The 18412-nt window shown below is 43.0% G+C and overlaps 1 protein-coding gene across 1 annotated transcript in view; it reads left to right on the forward strand.

Moving 5' to 3' along the window:
- Positions 1 to 18412, forward strand: part of coro7 (coronin 7) — a 96498-nt gene that overhangs the window by 29090 nt on the left and 48996 nt on the right. The window contains exon 9 of the mRNA XM_069525243.1: positions 304 to 386. Coding sequence (XP_069381344.1) covers positions 304 to 386 — 83 coding nt within the window. The remainder of the gene's footprint in view (positions 1 to 303; positions 387 to 18412) is intronic.

Consider the following 18412-nt stretch of genomic DNA (forward strand, 5'->3'; position numbering starts at 1 on the left):
AATCTAGGAAAAGATCTGCATAAACGGGCAGATCCAGGATTTTTTCCCCACTTTCTTTAACATGTTGAGTTTTAGTCTTGGCAGAATTAAGCATTTTGCGACTACCCTTCCTGTTAGTGGAAGTGTGTTTTTTTATACCTTGTGGGGAACAAGTTTATATATGCGTATGTGAAACAATACATGTTTACAAGCAACATGTGTATAACTGTCAAACACTCCTACTTTTGTGTATGTATTTTATTTCTAATCTGTTGACGATTTCTGTGTCTGCCTCTGTAACATCTGGTGTTATTGTGGGTGAAGACCCGGAGTCGAGAGGTGAGGCTTTGGGACAGCAGGAAGCTGAGCTCTTCTGTCGGCTCGGCGTCACTCGGCACCTCCAGCGGGTGAGTACAGCATCAGTGTGCAACACCATAACTGAGTGACCCAGTCATGACTCTGACAGGTTCACTTCAATGTTTGTCAGTGAGTTGTGTGTTAAAGTACAAAGGGCACCTTTGTGTGACTTGACATGCTTAGCATACAGTATATGTGTGTGGTATGTGGATAGTGTGTGGCATTTTGCCTCATGTGGAATGATGTATGGCGGGCCTCCGCTCACTGTGAAGCTTCCTCGCGGCTGTGTGTCTGAACGGGCAGGCAGACCTCCCAGGGCTCTGACGCTGTCCCTCCATATTTCTGCCATTTCCTGGGTCAGAGCCACACGCAGAGACTCCTTTTCCTCTTTAAGCGGAGAGAAAAGCTCTGTGTCTCTCTGTCCATAACCACCACGAAGGGTCGGGCAACAGCGGAAGACACACTGACACTGCTCCCCTCAGCTCACCTCCTGTCATTTCTGATCCTGACCTTCTCCATTTGCCTATTTTTCCAAACACGGCTGCCAAGGACTTGGAGGAGAGAGCAGGAGCATGGCCGTGCTCCAGGGAGGAGAGGAAGGGAAGGATGGAGGAAGAGAGAGAGCAGAGGGGATTGGAGTGAGGGTTCCTTTTGTCAGATCCAGCTCAACCATTTTAGTATAAACAGGTTAGCGGGCCAAGTCACTGAAAACCAGAACTGACCAGACTTTGCAGCATGCTGAGTTGGATTAAGTTTATTATCATGAATATAACAGAACTCAAGGAGCGAGAGTAGCTCGTTCATTTTGCCTTTTCTGTGGACAACAACGCAGACTTCACATGTGATCCACTCCACAGGTATTTGAGAGTCTGTACTGTACATGACTATGTTTGGTCGCAGCAATAACAAGTTTGAAGGTGTATACAAGGAAGATTTTTGTAAATAATGAGTTTAGGAGAGCAGTCATTGTTTTCCCTTCCCTTTGGAATGTGTGTGTGTGAGAGAGGGAGACATTTAAGAGTTGACACAGCAGGGTCCCAAATAACAACCTCCGCTCTCCCTCCTCCCTCTGCCCTCATGCTCGCCACTCATCTCCATTTCCTCCACTTCCTCCTTCTTTTGAGTGAGACAGATAGTTGCCTGTCTGACTGCCTCTTTGGAATCCACCGCATTGTTTGGTGCCAGCCTGCTTCATGGAAATGGAGCATATCTGATGGCACTTCTTTTTTTTATTATTGATTATTCCGAAAACAAGTATGTTATTTGTGATATGCGTAATAGATGTCTGGAAAAATCCCCACAAAACACAAGCTGTATGTGTGCTCGAAAACCCACAGTGTTAATGAGTTAATTTCATCAGGAGGGTTGTCTCCCTGGAGTGCCTTAGCTTGCAGACAGAGGAATGTTGAAGTTTACTTAAGAGCCTGAAGCCACTTTTTTGTAGGTGTGATGATGGCACAACTCGAATAGAATGTACCAACAGTGTGAGGATTTCTTCTGGATTGTCCTGCTCATCTGGGGACAAGCTGTTAAAGCATTCCTGACGCCTTCTTACTCAGCCACTGTCTGGTTTTCTATGAGTCTGTCTGCGCAATTCTCAAATCCACAGAAAATCACATCATCTTGGAATTATTAAATGCATTTTCATTAGCTTTGAATTTGATTTCCTGTATTTTGATACTTTGGACGTACAATAATTGCCTGGGTGTGTGCTGCTGACCTGTCTGCAACATGTCCCGTATTAAATCACTTCAATCATGCTATCATATGCCGGGATCGTGTGTCAGAGCTATGATTCCCAAGGCCACATCCCGTCCAGATGCTTGCAGATATAAAACAGGTAACAGTCACATGACAGATGAGACCTTGCCCTTGACTGCCATACTTTATTTTTCCCATATTGTCAATTTCTTACATCTTCTTTGCTGCCTTCATCCCTCTTACATCTAACTCGTCTTCTTCCCCGAATAATTTCCATCTATCCATACAAATATATCTTTGAAATTTAACAGCAATGCTGCTATATCAGACTCTGGTACAGCAAGTTATGGTTTCCTCCCCCCATTCTCATCATGCTCTGTTTAATCTGCACCAGATAAACAGGAATTTTTATATTAAAACTTACTATACACAATCTCACCCACTTGCTAGTTGTGTTTAGCTCTTTTTAAAAGTTGGTCTTTCCTGGACTTTACAGGTTGTTACAGCTGCTGCTGCAGGCTGAGGCAATGTTCTTGTCTTGTAATCTCTGGAGTGGGAAGCATCCAAAACACTGTCAAAAATAAACAGGGCTTCGGAAGTTAAATTAAGGGGAAAATGTATTCACTAAACTCCATTCATCTAATCACTGGCCAAACATAAACTTATAAAGCTAAATCACTCCTAGACGTAGTCTGCAATCAGCAATCACAGATAACAGAACTGGCTGACCTCTTTCTGGGTAAAGGGCAAGGTTTCCATACTCTATCTTACTTTTATCAGTGTTTTAGTATTCATCTGGAGTTCTAGTCTGGGCCTTTCACTCACACTAGTCACTATTGACTCAGTGTTTTGTCTTCATAAAAGGCACCATACTTTCCATCATTCAGCTTGTTCCCTTCAGCAGTGGGCAGTCTGAGTTGTGTGTTTTCACAGAAGGTTTTCTGTGGATAATTCAATTTCAGCTCAGCAGTGAATGACCAAGCGGATATGAAAAAGACATATTGCACTAACCAAAAGGGGACCTTGTCTTCAATTCTCTTTGCACTTGATAGATTAAACCAGGAGGGGCAGAGGAAGCTTAAAGTCAAACATCCATAGAAGGTCATTTCGTCACTGTCATTTTATGCATATAAAGATGAATTTGTTCTTTTTTTTTCTTCCCTCGTCTGTTTTTAATTAAAATGGCCGTGGTAAACATGGTGTGTAATTGAAGCAGTGAACTGGGTTGTATCAGGTTAGCTGTGCTCGTCCACAACATTCAGTAGGACTGTTTTCTTTGGAGTGTCACAACATAAAGAGGCCCGGGCGCATGAGCCAGTAAAATGGGGTTGTGGGTGGAATATAATTTGGATGGCGAATAATGGAGGGGGAAATGTTTATTTTTCGGTTGGGTTTGAAATGGAGACTGAAAAATTGAGGCATGGAAAGGGGTGTTTTTAACTGTGTAAAGGTAGCTATTACTGCAGGCCTGTTTTCCATACAAGCTGCAGACACTGGAGAACAGCATGGATCTCTGTGTGCTCTCTCACCTCACATTGGTCCCTCTATAAAAGCTAATTTATAATAATGAGTTTAATTGGGGCCTCAAAGCCAGCTGCAATCATTGAACTTTACTACTGGGCACGATTGCAACCAGCTTGCCGTGTAAATGTTTGAGACGTCATAATAATTATCTCTACTCCCACGCATTAGCAGCATCATATACAGATTTACCTCGCTCACAGAGTTAATAGCCATGGTCAAAATGCTGCGTGCCTGTGTAGTAGCTTGTCATTGTGTTCTAAAGCTGACAGTGAATTCTCTGAGTCATTTGCTACTGATTCGAACATGGTAAAATGATAACGTCAGAGAAAGTGTTGATTTTAACCTTAACCTCTGTAATAGTCCCCAGTTTCTACCAATGTTCTGCTCTTGTACTCGAGCACTTGAACAAATGAACTCATCTACGCACACACACACGCATCCTCCATTACTCCTCATGTTGGCGTACCTCTTCAGCCCCGTCTTTTTTGTGCCGTGAGGCTGATTGGAACGGATTACTCTGACCTGGTGCCCACCCCCCACCCCCACCCCAGTATCCAGCCCACCAATTGGAGAAGACATAAGCTTTTCCCTGGAGAGCCGACCCCACTGTTTTCCCAAACCAGTCACGGGTTACACAAAAAACTGTCCCTCTGAGGCAAGCAATGCTGACAGATTGTGCTGTTAGCTGGAGGTTTAGCAGTGGATGGATGGTAGGACCTCAGGTGTGATGCACAGATTCACTACTCCTGTTGAGTCCTCACAATCTATTTCTGTGTGTTTTCCAGCCAGGGTCGTGCTTGAGAGCAGGGCCCAGTCATTGGGTGTAATTGAGCCAAACTCCCTTTAATCAGATGGATTGAGAGGAGGCCTGTTCCTCAAAAGGGAACCAGCTTTTTACAAAACAGTTCCCCCTTTTCTCCCACCCTAGCCCAGGCACTCTAAAATCAGTCCCAGCTGAAGGCTTTCCTGTGGGGATTAGGTGCAGCTGCAGCCCTGCTAACCAAACCAGACCAAAAAAAATTGCCACAGAATGTCTGAACGATAGTTTGACCTCGCTCCTTTCTCAGAGTTCACTTTCTGAGAGAAAAAGGGAGCTTTGTTGTTTGGGTTCAGCTCAGAATCTTGTGTTCAAGGTGGAGAGAAAAAGACGAAACTACTATCTTAAGGTGATCTTCAGGGTCAAGTCTCTGGGACGGCCTTGGGGGATGGGACAGGGTTAAGTTGTGACCGCACACGCTCTGTCAAAGAACCTGAACTCTGCGATCTGACAGTTGAAACACAGCGTCTGGAATCTGTTAGTCATTTGGGGTTTCAGTTTGTGATTCAGTGGAGGGGGAGTTCGACCGGGAAAGGAGGATGAAAACGGAGAAGGAGGGAGCTCTGAAATTCCCTCTTATGTCTTTTTTGAAGATATCGTCTTAATAACTTTTATGAACTTTTCACGGTAACTCATGTGGCAACCTCGACCTTCTTTTACTCCATAGCACCTCATCGGAGAAATCATCTGCTCCTCTTTCAAGTCCTGATCAACTAAAAGATCAAATGTGTATGGGCTCTATTAACATGTCCAGAATACAGCCGTTGTTCTTCAGTGAATCCTTTCCTTTAGCCTCAGCTGGCCACCTATTACACCTCTAGTCCAATTTCCATTTGCACAGATGAAATGGTATCAGGGAGCTGCGTTTTTGAAGGTGCTTCTGTCTGGGATTCTAATTAAGTGGGGTTTTTTAAGAGCAGAGCTTAATGGAGCCTTTCAGAACTGGTGAAATAGACATAGAAGAATGCAGAGCGTTTGGCAGCGGATATTTAATATAACTCACAGAGGGTTTTGATTTCATCCCGCAGGTATGTGCTCAGCACTCCAGGGATCAGAAGGACCCTTTTGTGTGAACTTGCCACAGAAGGAAAAATAGAAAAAGTCTCTCCCTCCCACCTTCAGCTACCTCTTTCCGTCCTCCCCCCTTCTCTTCTTCTATTAATCTTTACTTTTCTTTATTTTCCTTTAAGGTTGGAGAGGAGTTATCAAGGGACACTGCTCTGCATTATATGGCAGCTGAGAATGTCTTGATGATGTTTAGGTAACTACACAAATGACAAGAATTGAAGGCTTTTTCTGGATCATTACTCTACTCTGTCTCAGTTTTGGAGTGTGAGACGGTGTCAGACTTCACTTTCCATCCTTAAATACAGCAGTCCATATACACTTGCAGCTGCAGATTTTCGAGAACATCTGGAAAGATTTCCTTAATAAAAATGCACTGACAAAAACACTACCCGAAGCCTTCAAACTAGTTGCCATCTCAAGTAAATTTCAGCACCTTTCTTCCAGTTCTCTGGGGTAGATATCCAGTAGCTGAGTGTCTGAGGAAGGCTGGGTTTGCAGAGGAGTTAAAGTGGAATCAGCTCAGAAACATGCTGCTAATAAACATCACTGCAAGGGAATAGTATGTGTGGAGGAGCTTCCTGTAGTAGTTTCTGAGAAAATGCTTCCCCATTTGTTCTACAGTAATTCCTTAATTTATTGTAAACTGTTTTCCAAGCTTTTATGTTTATCCATGTCATCTCTTACATTTCAGTTTTCTTTACTCTGTATCTTTAGTCCTCTATGCCTTACTCTCTTTCTGCTCACTTGTTCGTATATACCCCCCTCTCCTTCCCTAACAACTCTCTTTCAACACACGTATTTGTTTAATAAAACGCATGGTCGTCCCTTTCACGAGACCCGGGAACCGAAGCGCAGCAGAGCTCCCGTTTTTAAATCATGCCTCCCTTCTGGACGCCAGTCACCTCCTGGATGCCTGCCACCCCTCTCTGCTGTGGTACAAAGAACGATTTGAGCGATGGAGAGAAGTGTGTTTCCCATTAGTTAGATGGTTTCCTCTGCCTTGCACCCCGCCCACCCCGCCCCGCAGCCTGGCCTCTACTCCTGCCTCTGGGACTGCTGCAGATTGGCACCCAGTCACTGCACACCTCATTGCATTACAAAGAATATTGAGGGTACAAAGGGAGCAATATATAAACTGCAATATTGATGCACATTGACAAGCAGGAGTAGTTTATGTCCACATAATTCATATGAGTAGACTTTTATATATAAACATATATGGGTAATACACACGGGAAGGACTTAGATCATGATCTGCTTGCTTTAAACTTTCTGTCACATGTTGATCTTAATCTTATCTGTCACTTTCATAACTTTTACTTTTTACTACAAAGCATAAACTCCTACTATAAATATAGTCTCTTACCATAGGTTTGTTTTGTTTTCATCATGTTGTCCTCTCTTAAAGATATTCCAGTTATTGTCTTCCATGTTCCACCAGTTTCCTTGTAATTGCTGAGTCCAGCTGTGTCCTCTGGATTCCTAAAAAGATTATACCAACTTTGTGATTTGGATAAATGTTATTTCTGGTTTTTCAGCTTAATGATGCTTTACATCTTTTCTACACCTCAAGAGATTTCCCACCTGTATAATAGATTCACCTTCAACCTTAATTTTATCGTGCATGAATGAATTACAAAGTGATACACACCCATGCAGTCAATTATCTCTGCGTCTGATCCACGTAGCCATTGTAACATTTCAGATCCAGCTATACAGTCCAAATACTTGAAGCCAATCGGTTGCCAATAGCGATGGCTGAGTTAATATCATAATATCTCAGACAATGACTTTTCCCCATGTGTAGCTGGTCTGTGGATTATCTGCACAGCAGTCATGCACATCTGGAACTATGGCAAAACCAGCACGACTTTCCTTATTGTTTAAATAGAGTTTGAGTGAGCGGACTTTTCCTTTCACTTAACAGAGAGAGCAGACAAGGTGTGTTGTCTGCTCGTTGTGTTCTCTTTTATGACTTCCATGATGAAAACCAGTGATCCTGGGACCATCTTTGGCAGCCCTGCTGTCAAAAAGGAAAACTCATGGGCAAAAAGAAGGAAATTCTTTATTAGAGAAGCTTCCTGATTGGTTGGTGGCAGGCGGGACACATGCTGCTCTCTGATGTCACTTCCCATGTGGGCCCTATTTGTCGGCCCACACTGTGGAAACATGTCAGCACCAGTGAGGCAGGAGTAATATGCCACGGTTAGTTTAATCGGAAAAGTGCTGAGGCATGCTGCTGCTCATCATCTGTGCTTGTGTGCGTGTGTGTATAATTCCCCAGTGTGTAATGTTTTCATTGTGTTGATGCAGCGGACTGTGAGATGGAAAAATAAACACATGTAAACTGTTATGTGTTTGTCTCCATGTGTGTATATGTGCATGCATGTTGGTGAGTAGTACCTGGACAACTGAGAGGAGAAGAACTGAACAGCATTACCGCCAGATTTGGGATCTCATCCATCTCTATGGAAATGTTATGACAACAAAAGCTGCTCTGCACCTGCATGGCCCCTCTGCTTTTCTGCCCAAGGCTGTGTGTGAGGGGGGGGTCTGTGAAAGAGCACTTGGTGTAAGCAGATTAAAAAGTTTCATCAAAATGTAATTGGTGGGAGAGTTGAGGAGGTGGTGGTGATGGTGGTCAGGAAATCTCCCCATTGTGCAAAGCATCTTTGAGTGGGCGAAGAGAAGAAAAGGCTGAGGACCCTCAGGGGGAACTCCAGTTGGTCTTTAGTCATTGTGCTCTTAAAGAAACCTCTGTGGGCCTTCATCTCTAACATCCACGGAAGGTCCGCTGTATGAGGCCAACTAACATTATTTCAGCAAGGTCAATTAGTCAGCCAGCTATTGTATGGACGCATTGTGTGAGGGGGGGGATCAGGGGAGTGAGTTGGGGAAAAGTGGGAGGTAGAAGCGGCGAGTGTATAAGACCGCTATTGTGCCCTTGCCATCTTTTGTCCAAAACTTGTTTTCTATGGCAGCAAAAGATGATGAGGAAACCAGGATTCAAGTTTAACTTTAAGGTGTCTACAGTTTTAAAACTACAAGACTAATTTAGCAACCTTTCAAAAATACTGCGACACGTGGATGGTTTTGAAGGAGTGTTTTGCTGTGGTGTGCTGTCTCCCATAAGGTTTGTGAGGTTTCTCACCCGTAGCTCCGTAGTTACCAAAAAGTAAAGTTCTGTCCCGGGCCATTATCCAGTGAATTATGTGTTGGTGAACATCAGGCATAAGAGAGTTTGCAATGCCATTCACGTCAATGAGGGACATTCTGCCTGAGTGTGTGTGTGATGAGGGCATGTAGGGCACAGGTGTCTCACTCACAGCAGTCCAACCGTGAGCTGGAGGGGCTGCATTCCTACTAACAGTCACACACACACACACACACACACACACACACACATATGCGCGCGCCTCTTCATACTTGCTGTCACACTCACATTTACATGCCTGGACGGATCCGCCATTTCTTTACCTTTTTCAGCACACACAGACCATCACCAAACAGCATTCATCATCACTCTGCTGGGTTTAACAGTCAGAGTGACATGGACTTAATCATCCATGTCTTTGTGTAGCCATGCATTCAAGCAGAGCATAGGTGATACTTCATAAAACTCACATATGGGTTCCACCACTCTGTTTTCCTTTCTTTCTTAGTTCAGTTCAGTTCAGTTTAAATTCACTTTAACTTGTGATGGATCACAGTGCCACTCTCATTGATTGGTGGGACAAGCATAATGACTAACTAAATAAATAATAGTAAATGATCAGGTCCCTTTGAATTTCCGTTATCCTTCAACTCCAGGAACTGTTCTTTGTCCCCTTTAAAATGGACATTGTGCTGCTGCTTTGCCTTCCTGGTTTTGTACCTACATATTTACTGTATCCTGCTGTTTTTCCTTTCCAGTGGGTTTCTTTATATACCGGCTGTGTAGATTGGCTCTTGGTGAGAGGGTGCAAGAGTAACTGCTCCACAAAGCACCTTAGACAAACATGTTTGACCAAAGTCAGTCTGGAGAAAGAGGGAGGCCCAGTTGCAGGGAAATATTTAAGGGACCACTTGTTCCTTGTGGAGGCCAAAGGGACAAAGCTGGTGAGCTGCTGGGCCTTTCTCTCTGGCCTGCTTGGGTGGTGTGCGAGGGAAACAAACTTTTCATCAGCACTGGACTGAAAAAAAAAAAACACGGGCAAGAAAGCCATGCATTTTGCTTTCCTTTATCCAACTTTATTCTCTTCTCATCCTGTCACCTCTCTCTGTTTTGACCGGGCTGAAGAAGTGGATGCAAGACACTGAGACAGGAGTGGAACGCCATTGCTTGCCAACCACATGCTGCAAACACCAAGATTGTTAAAAGACATATGGCCTTGGAATAACACACACGAACACACACGAGCATCTCCTAACCTAAAATCCACAGTGATTTGGAGCAAGTCCCATAAAAATATGGAAAGGAAGGGATGCTCAGAGAGACAGGCTGAAAAAGAAAGGGACAGAGGGAAAGAGAGACAGACTGAAAGAGAAATGGGGGGGAAAATGTGTTGGCTGCTGAGGCGGAGTTGGCACCGCATGCTCTGCTCATGACCTTTAGTGGGTTTGTGTAAATTATATCCCTTACGAGGGAAAATATGTGGTGGTTGAACTGTAGAGACCCCCTCCTCCTATCTTAATTTCTGTCTGCTGTCGTTCAGTCTTTTGCAGGAGTTCTCCATCCATCTTTTTGACCCCCCCTTCCATGTCTTCTTGTGTCACTCATCATGACTTCCTCCTTATCTTGCTCATAATTTTCATTCCATTGTTTTTATGAAGTTGTTTTTCCTTTATGGTCACACAATAATAACAGTCCTTATTTCATCCATTCATCACCTTGTCTTTCTCAACCCTCTACTTTCGTGTCTTTATAAAAAACAGGCCCCCCCACTCCTCTCCTCACTCTTTCTCCTCACTCTTTCTCCCTCCCCACAGTTATGCTATTTTCTGCTGTGCCTGGAGGATACATTTAGCTTGTGGTCACTTGGGAAGTGTTGGCTACATTAGCGGGGGGGGTCTGTTGAATCGCTACCTTCTGTTAGCCACAGTGGGCTCCATGCAGACTGATTCAGACTTTCCACTGGGGTGAACCCATCGACATGGGGTGCGTACCGGGATGCACGGCCGCTGTGCCCACACCCCCCCCAGGCCGCAGCCCGGGCTTGCAGGCACCCACACAGGCACGCGGCGTCAGCCTGCCCAGCGGGTGTCCCTGTTTGTGTTTGTCTTGTGTGGTGGCTAGTTTCTCCCTGTGATGTAGTGACCGTAGCACCACCCATCCCGACACACCACCCTCTCTCCAAGAAATGCCCTCTCCGACCCTGTCCAACCCTGGGACGGTTTTCGGCTCCAACTGGCCTTTGGCATCCGTTACTGCCACTGGACTGGATCACAGGTCAGCTGTGGCTGTGGGTCCACATACTGTGAAGAGCTTAGGCGATACTTAAAGGGCCATACTGGTGGTTTTGTGTGTTTTAGCTCATGAAATACAAATTGTGTATACTTAAAATTACTTCCTATCATTTACCAAAACATACCGTAAATTTTTAGGCTCACTTGTTTTTTCCAGCATGAAAATTACCTGGCATAGAATTGATACTTGCATCAGAAAGCTAATAGTTTCTTGAGGCCATTTAGTCCAATTGTTTTTCATGTTAAAGACAGGTAATTGCTTCAATGATGGAAATTCAACTGGAAATCGGTACACTTCTGAAAACACTTTGACAAACCATGACATAAGCCTTGTCCACCATACATTACCCCCATTTGCAGCACCGGTTGCAGCCTACGTACTTCTGCACATAGGATCGTTGCAGAGCCGGATCTTGTGTACGACCATTTTACTGATTCAGGCCGTGAGTTTTGTGTGCTTATCTGGCCACTGAGAGACATGGACGAGACGATGGACCAATCACAGATGTTACAGTCTGCTTCACCAGAACATACAGTTATGCCGCACTTATGGCGTCAGTTCAGTGCAAAAGTATAAATTTGCCTTAAGCCAAAACAGGGGGTGATCTCTTCTTCTTCTGAGGTTTCCTACAGTTATTCCCCGATGTTTTGAGACTTTGAGTTATTTGCTGCCCAAGGAGGTTTGGACTGAGTTGGGAACCATTGTTAATGGGGTTCATGTACAGTATCACAATCCATATGATACTTGGACAGTTGTCTGTGTTTTCATTTTGACAAAATTGAAATTCATCTAAGATGACAGTTTTTTGCTGTCATCATTTTTTCATGAGCTGGGCTCACTTTGAACATATTTTGTACAACCTTATTCTTGTTCTGAAAGAGGACCACGTAGACAAATGTATCCAGGTTTGTGTGTGTTGGTCTATATTCAGCCAAAAACAGCTAGGACATGTAAACCAGCTTGCTTATTACCAGGCAACAACCAGTGAAAATCAGCCTTATCCTGGTCTGCTACCCATTTCCCAGCTCACCACTAATCAGCGCCCAGACACTTGCGGCTGTCCAGACCTTCCCTGCGGACAGGATTAGGAGATCAGCACTTTGTGCTGTTTGAGTATAATGACTCAATCCAAAACATACCCTTTCCTCTGAGTGTTATTAACCGTGAGGAACAAACAGGTGTTTGTTGGCCGGAAGTTGATGGTCCATTCTTGTAGGGTTAGAGTTCACATGCAGGGGTCAGAGGTCAGGTGGCCTCAGCCCTGTGGCAGCAGGATGTTTGGGACACAATTAGTGTGACTGATGTATTTTACTGAAGTCAAGCTTTGTACCAGAAGTCATGCATGTCGAAGTTTGGTTTTACACATTTTAACTGGTCCTCCTAAGCGTAATCCTTACAAATATGTCAGAAGCATATATTTGTAATGTATAAAAACTCTTCAGGGAGGTACATGAAACGCCTAATCCACTTATACATGTAGGGAGGGGTTCCTCTCCACAGAGACAACATGAGCACCTACTGTGATGAAAAGGATTACAGACACTAACCGTGCCTGTCACCACCCTCCACTCACCACACATTGAGCACACACACACACACGATTCGCCTCTGGTGCACGATATAAAACCAACATGAACAATATAAACATATAAGTGCCGACCTGTAGTTTCCTCACAGCTGTATTATTTTATTTCAACAATGTGAGGTACTCCTATTTGTGTGGCTAGATCTTTTAATTCGAGTGGGATTTCTTATTTCTCTTTACTTACCAGTACCCATAATATGCCCACCCACGTTACAGCATAGTTTAGCTCAGTTTGAGATTTCACAGGAGCTCCAGCCACAAACAATGTGGAATCTGCAGATGTGTATACACAGCACGGACATGATGCAAGTAGAGTTTGAAAGTTAGCGCAGGATGTGTACACAGCAGCGTTTGATGAATGTCTGCCGCTGTCTTAAGGGGGATGTATCAGGGGCCTGACCCTGATGCTTTGGCTGGCTTGCTCCTTGTCTGTGTGCTACCTTGAAGTTATGTTATAAAGTTAGTTGAACATGTTTCTGCTGTTGTGTTTTTTAAGTGATGCCGGATGTCGAAGAAATATGAGAAATGGAAGAATGAAATTAAAGCATTTTTGGTTCTGTTCATGCTAAATTAATTCCAATATGTGGTGCAGATGCCTTGTGTGTCTCTTAGTTAAATATGTGCAGATCATGATCCAAAAGCTGTATTTTCCACTATGGCTTTTATGGTGTTTTGGCCATTTATTTGTTTTTAAGATTTAGCTTTGGCTGCAATTTTACAACAGCAGGGAGCTGCTGCAGTTAAATTCATATACAGGAAATAATGCTTAATAATGCTTAACAGCATGCCCAGACTGAGCAGCTGCTGAACTCAATACTACATTACTTTTTATAGCCTGTCACACACAACCATATATCCCTTATTTTAACCTAATTTAAAGTGCCAGTGTTTGTATGTGTCTACAGAATGTGTCCTTGCTGATGTGGTCAGAGGAAATAATGCAATGAGTGATGCTGTTTTAATCTGTGCCTGATCAGACTCCAGATCATCCTCCCCTGCTGCTGCCCCCCCTCGCCTTCATCTGGTACATGTGAGGCCCCTTGCAGTGACAAAGGAGCCAAAACCATGACTTCATCATGATCATTTTAATATGTTGCTGTGTCAAGTTGTGGGAGGTTAAGGATGGTTCATCCTTTGTTTCTATTCTCTTTCAAAGACTGTAGATGCATGGCGAGTATCCATCTCCTACGCAGAAATGACGCCAAAATATATTGAATCCAGAGTCTGTGTGCGAGTCATTATCAGCTATTGATCACATGTCACCCCGGTTTTATAGCATCAAATAACTTATTAAAATCAAACTTAAAGGAAAAATTAACAGTTAAATGCATCAGTGTGATAAGAATTGACAGAAACCATCTTTGGGGAAATTAATTTGTCCTGTTCTCTTACTGTTTATTTTGTTCAATGTCCCATGCACTAACATGGAAGAAACAAAGGTGTTTGTCCTATACTGCAGCCAGCCACCAGGTGGCGATCAATATGCTTTGGCTTTTCTTTTGGGGAGCTGTCATGTTGTTCATCTTTAGATATAGTCTATGGTGCAATCACTCAAAAAATCCTTGTAATTTAGACTTTCTCTTAAACTTTGGCTTGATTTTCATTGGTGCCTAATGAGAATTTGACACAGAGCTCCCCTATGTGTTTACCTGCAGTAAATATGTAGTGTAAACACTGCAGTTTGTGTTTTAGTTCCGCTCCGTTGTCTCTTTGTGGCCTCAGGCTGAGAGTTAAGGGTCATAAACATGGATGTTTTTTCACTTCTTCACCAGTCTGTAAAAGTTGCATTCAATGCAGCAGTTTTGATTTAAAAACAGCTATCATATAACAAACAGGGCTGTAACCAGAGGATGATTTTAAAGATGTCCGCTCACATTTACTGCCACTTGTCTTGTTTTCTCATTTCCTTTGCCTGTAGACAATGGAAACGTAGAGGTTTTGGAAGCCTGACAAAAAAAGAAAGGATTGCATAAGGCCTGAAGCTTACTAGACCCAAGTGTGGCAACTTCAGCAGTTGGTGACATTCACTAAAGTTCACTGAAGAGCTTTTTAATTGAAGTGTGCACTTGCCTCTGGCGTTTGTAACTACTTGCTCCATGAACAGCTGCTCAGACCTTCATCACTTCTCATCACAGCTGTTTTCTTGCAAAGGTCGTGTGAGGGAAGAACCTTTCTCAGGGCTGAAAACCAGACATGAGGACTTTTAAAAGTTTCTTCACCACCACAGTACATCTCTACATTTTGCTTTGAAATAACTGCTCCCCTGAGGGAAATAACATGTGAAGTTTTAATTGTTCTCATCAATGAGAAGTAACTTTGCATCCAAATGGTTACAGCTATTTTTATTCAGAAAAAGAACGGGCCAAGAAATTGCGTCTTCCTGCCAGTAAACATTTGTGAGAGCTATAAACTATTCTTACACGTGCTTATTCTGCAATAACTGGATGTGATTAGTTTAAATGACAGCTAGATACGCTTGAGCTAATAGCTTCTTCTGCCTGTCCTATGGAGCTTATTTGGATTTGACAGACTGCACGCTTGGTTATGGAAGTTTTTACCAAAATCTGCAAGTAGTTTAGCCCCACCTGCACCCATTCAACCCACAGCAACCTCCACTCTGTCCACTGCAGCCTTCTCTCCTCTTCATTAATACCACATTACTCATTTGCTTATGTTTTTCTGAATAAATAAAACTCCCTCCACCCACTGTCCCTCCATTCCTTTCAAATGAGAAGCACTCTTGGGTTGCTTTCCAGGGGTGACAGGCGGTTCTGTTTAGGTGCTCTTTAATTCCACTGCTGTCTTTTGGACGTGCGCACACACACGCACACGCACACACTCTCTTAACACCTCCCCAGCTGCCCCCCTCTGTACCTCTCGTTAGTACATTTCCAAAGACGGATAAGCTTTTCGGTGCATGTGGCCGTGCTAGGAGCCAGTTACAGCACCTCCTCTCCTCCACCTCCCCTCACATTTCATCATTGCTCCACCTCTTAATTCCGTTTAATTCTTTCCATCCTTTCCGTCTTATATTACAGCACTGGTTGGATCATCTCAATCCATTTTGGGGTTTTATCATTTACGTTTATATTTTAGCTTTGAAGCTTAACACCTTGCGCTTTCCTGCTTTTAAACAAGGGCCGGTCTCTCAGCCTTTTGTAGATGCATAAGTTAACATGCATTTCTGCTAGGATAGGTTTACATTTCATCTTTTCATCATCTGCCTGAACCACTATGTTTTTTGCTCTTGGCCAAAGCATGTGTTGGAAATATCAGGTATCAGACAATTCTGTAACCACGGTAACAGTAGTGTCAGTTCTGCCATACCATTTTGAGCCAGTAGGAGGACATGTTACATGTTACTTTTGCGTAGAATGTTTATGGAAAGTTAGTCTGTGTCTGAGCATTGTTATCTGTGGAATAGGAGGATTCCCTTTACAGACTTTGACCTTTGTACCAACACTTACGTGAATAAAAAAGCCATGACACGAAAAAAACGAAAATGGAAAACTCTGAACAGCATGTAACGTGCACTATAACTAAATTTGATGTGTGACCCAAGTGACTTGTTTCCCAAAGACTTGGATCTAAGTCAAGTCCATCAACAAACCGTATGCCGTGTAATTTTAAATCATCACAATGGAAAAAGTGTGTGGTTACGACCTGGCATCTGTTTTTGTCTTTAAATGAAGTTTGCAATGACCAAATTTTCCATATACTACACTACCTTATCTACTCACAAGGTTTTTTGAAAATTGCACTCTCAACCATTATTAAATAATGGCAATTATTAGAGCAGAAATTATTTGTCAGCCATTTGCAGCTTTTTAATAATTCTGAGTCATTTACTGGCAAAAATGCCATAAAATATGCAAAACTGACATTTGAAGACGTCACCTTGAGAACTGAAATGTCGTGGTGGGTAGTTATTTCAACATTTAATTTTTATAATCAATCATTTATCATCATATTAATGCAACTGTGATACATTTAAAATGATTAGTTAATGTCATAACCCTTTGAAGAAATGTTTTTGTAGTTACTGGCACAACTGGAACATGGATAAAATGAGACTTAAAGAAAGCAGCAACCTATTTGATATGGTTTTCATATCTTTATATCAGTATGTGGACTCGGACAGTTAGAAACACTACCTTTACCGGCCCTCAGTCAAGCCCCAGAAAAACAACCAAATACACATACAGTATAAAGGCCTTAAGGCCTGTTTAGGCCAGCCATGCATTGACTCGTATTAATACAAATTCATTACTCAGATTAACTCAAACTAATTACTTACCATAGCTTGCATTGTCATCTCCAGTGTCGGTCTCACTGACACAAACATCGATCGGATAGATCTCAATACCTGCTTCAGGGAACACACACTGCCATTTGTATTTTTAATGTACCGAATAGTACATGAAATTACTTGCATGTGTCTGCTAATGTGTGATGCCAAGAACTAACCAAAATCAAAATCTTCCTCGTGCTCTCGTTTCCTGTTTTTCTTTCTCTCTCACTTCTCATCTCTCCCCCGTCATTGCTTTTTGTCAGAGCAGCATCTGGGCTATCTGCTGGCACTGGCTGTCAGCTGTGTGGCATGAGAGGAACTGGTGGCATACCACCCCCCCATCTGCTTTGAGGACTTCAGACAGATGTAGAGGGAGGGAAAGTGGGATGCGGGGCAGGCGTATTGGGGTGAGCGCTGTAGAGGAGTGAGCAGAGGCCAATAAGCAGAGCCAGAAAACCAGGTTCCAAAATCAAAGTGGCGTGTTTTCTTTCTACTCAGCCCTTTCTGCTCTTTTACTCTCTGTTGCTACAATTCTTTCTTATTTTAAATCCCAAGTGGTTTTTGAGAATGCTCAAGAATAATATGATGATCACTGATGGGAGACGTTTTAGAACACCCCATTTTTCTTATGTTTTGATCAGTGTTTGGTTGATTGTTTGGGGTGGGGTGTGACCCATTAAACTGTGGAGCAGATCTGATAAATGTGCGGTTGTAGAGGGTTTTTTCAACTTTCTTGACAACTTTCATGGCAAGCTAGAGCGTCAGCCTTGGCGGAGATATGAGCTATCCGAGTGCACCTCTGGTTCTACAATGGAAAAAAAAAAAATCACCACCATTATCTTGTTCTCACCATTCTTATATTCTTCTTATTATTATTCATATAAGGTCATTCACAAGACTTGAACTCCTTAAGTTTCAATAAAATCTACTCAAATTAGTGCTCTAAAACCTTTGACCATAGAGGACATCACTCAGTTATATGCATGCCATATTTGTTTTAGGTTTATTATGACTTGAATACGTCATCTTATGATTTTTTTGGGAGTTAATTTCATGCCCTCAACTGCTGACTGTAAATACTCTTGGCTGAGGTTGGAGAGCTGGTTTGAGGTTACTGCGAGGTCAGCTGTGCTGTGTGGGCAGGAGGGCTATTTGGAGGATGGAAAACAGAAAGACGGAAGAGAGAAAAGAGACAGAAAGAGTGATCTGAATAAAAGATTGAGAGGTGCAGAGGAGACACATCAACACATTGTCCTTGGCTGCCTTCTCGCAGCCCCGGCTTTGGAAACATTTTCGAAACAAAAAATACAGAGTGAGGGAGAAAACATAAGATAGGGGAGAAGGAAAGGAGTGAAAAAAGTGAAAGAGAAATATTTGCTCAGAAGTAAATTTTAGTAATAATCCGTGTGGGTTTTTTTTTTGGGTTGATAACTGTGAAAAAGGTCCCTTGAAACAACAATAGGGGCCATTGAGCAGGGCAGGCTAAGTGTGAGTGTTAAAGTTGGCTCAAATCCAGGGACCAGGTCTCTCTTAACGACAGGGGAAGAAAAGAGAGACTGTTTTATGGAAGGAAAGGAGCAGACGCACACACACACACACGCAGGCACACACTCCCTCTGGCCTCCCTTTCCTTTTCTTATACAC

This window comes from Paralichthys olivaceus, chromosome 5 (assembly GCF_024713975.1).
Source record: "Paralichthys olivaceus isolate ysfri-2021 chromosome 5, ASM2471397v2, whole genome shotgun sequence".
Classification (NCBI taxonomy): Eukaryota; Metazoa; Chordata; class Actinopteri; order Pleuronectiformes; family Paralichthyidae; genus Paralichthys; species Paralichthys olivaceus.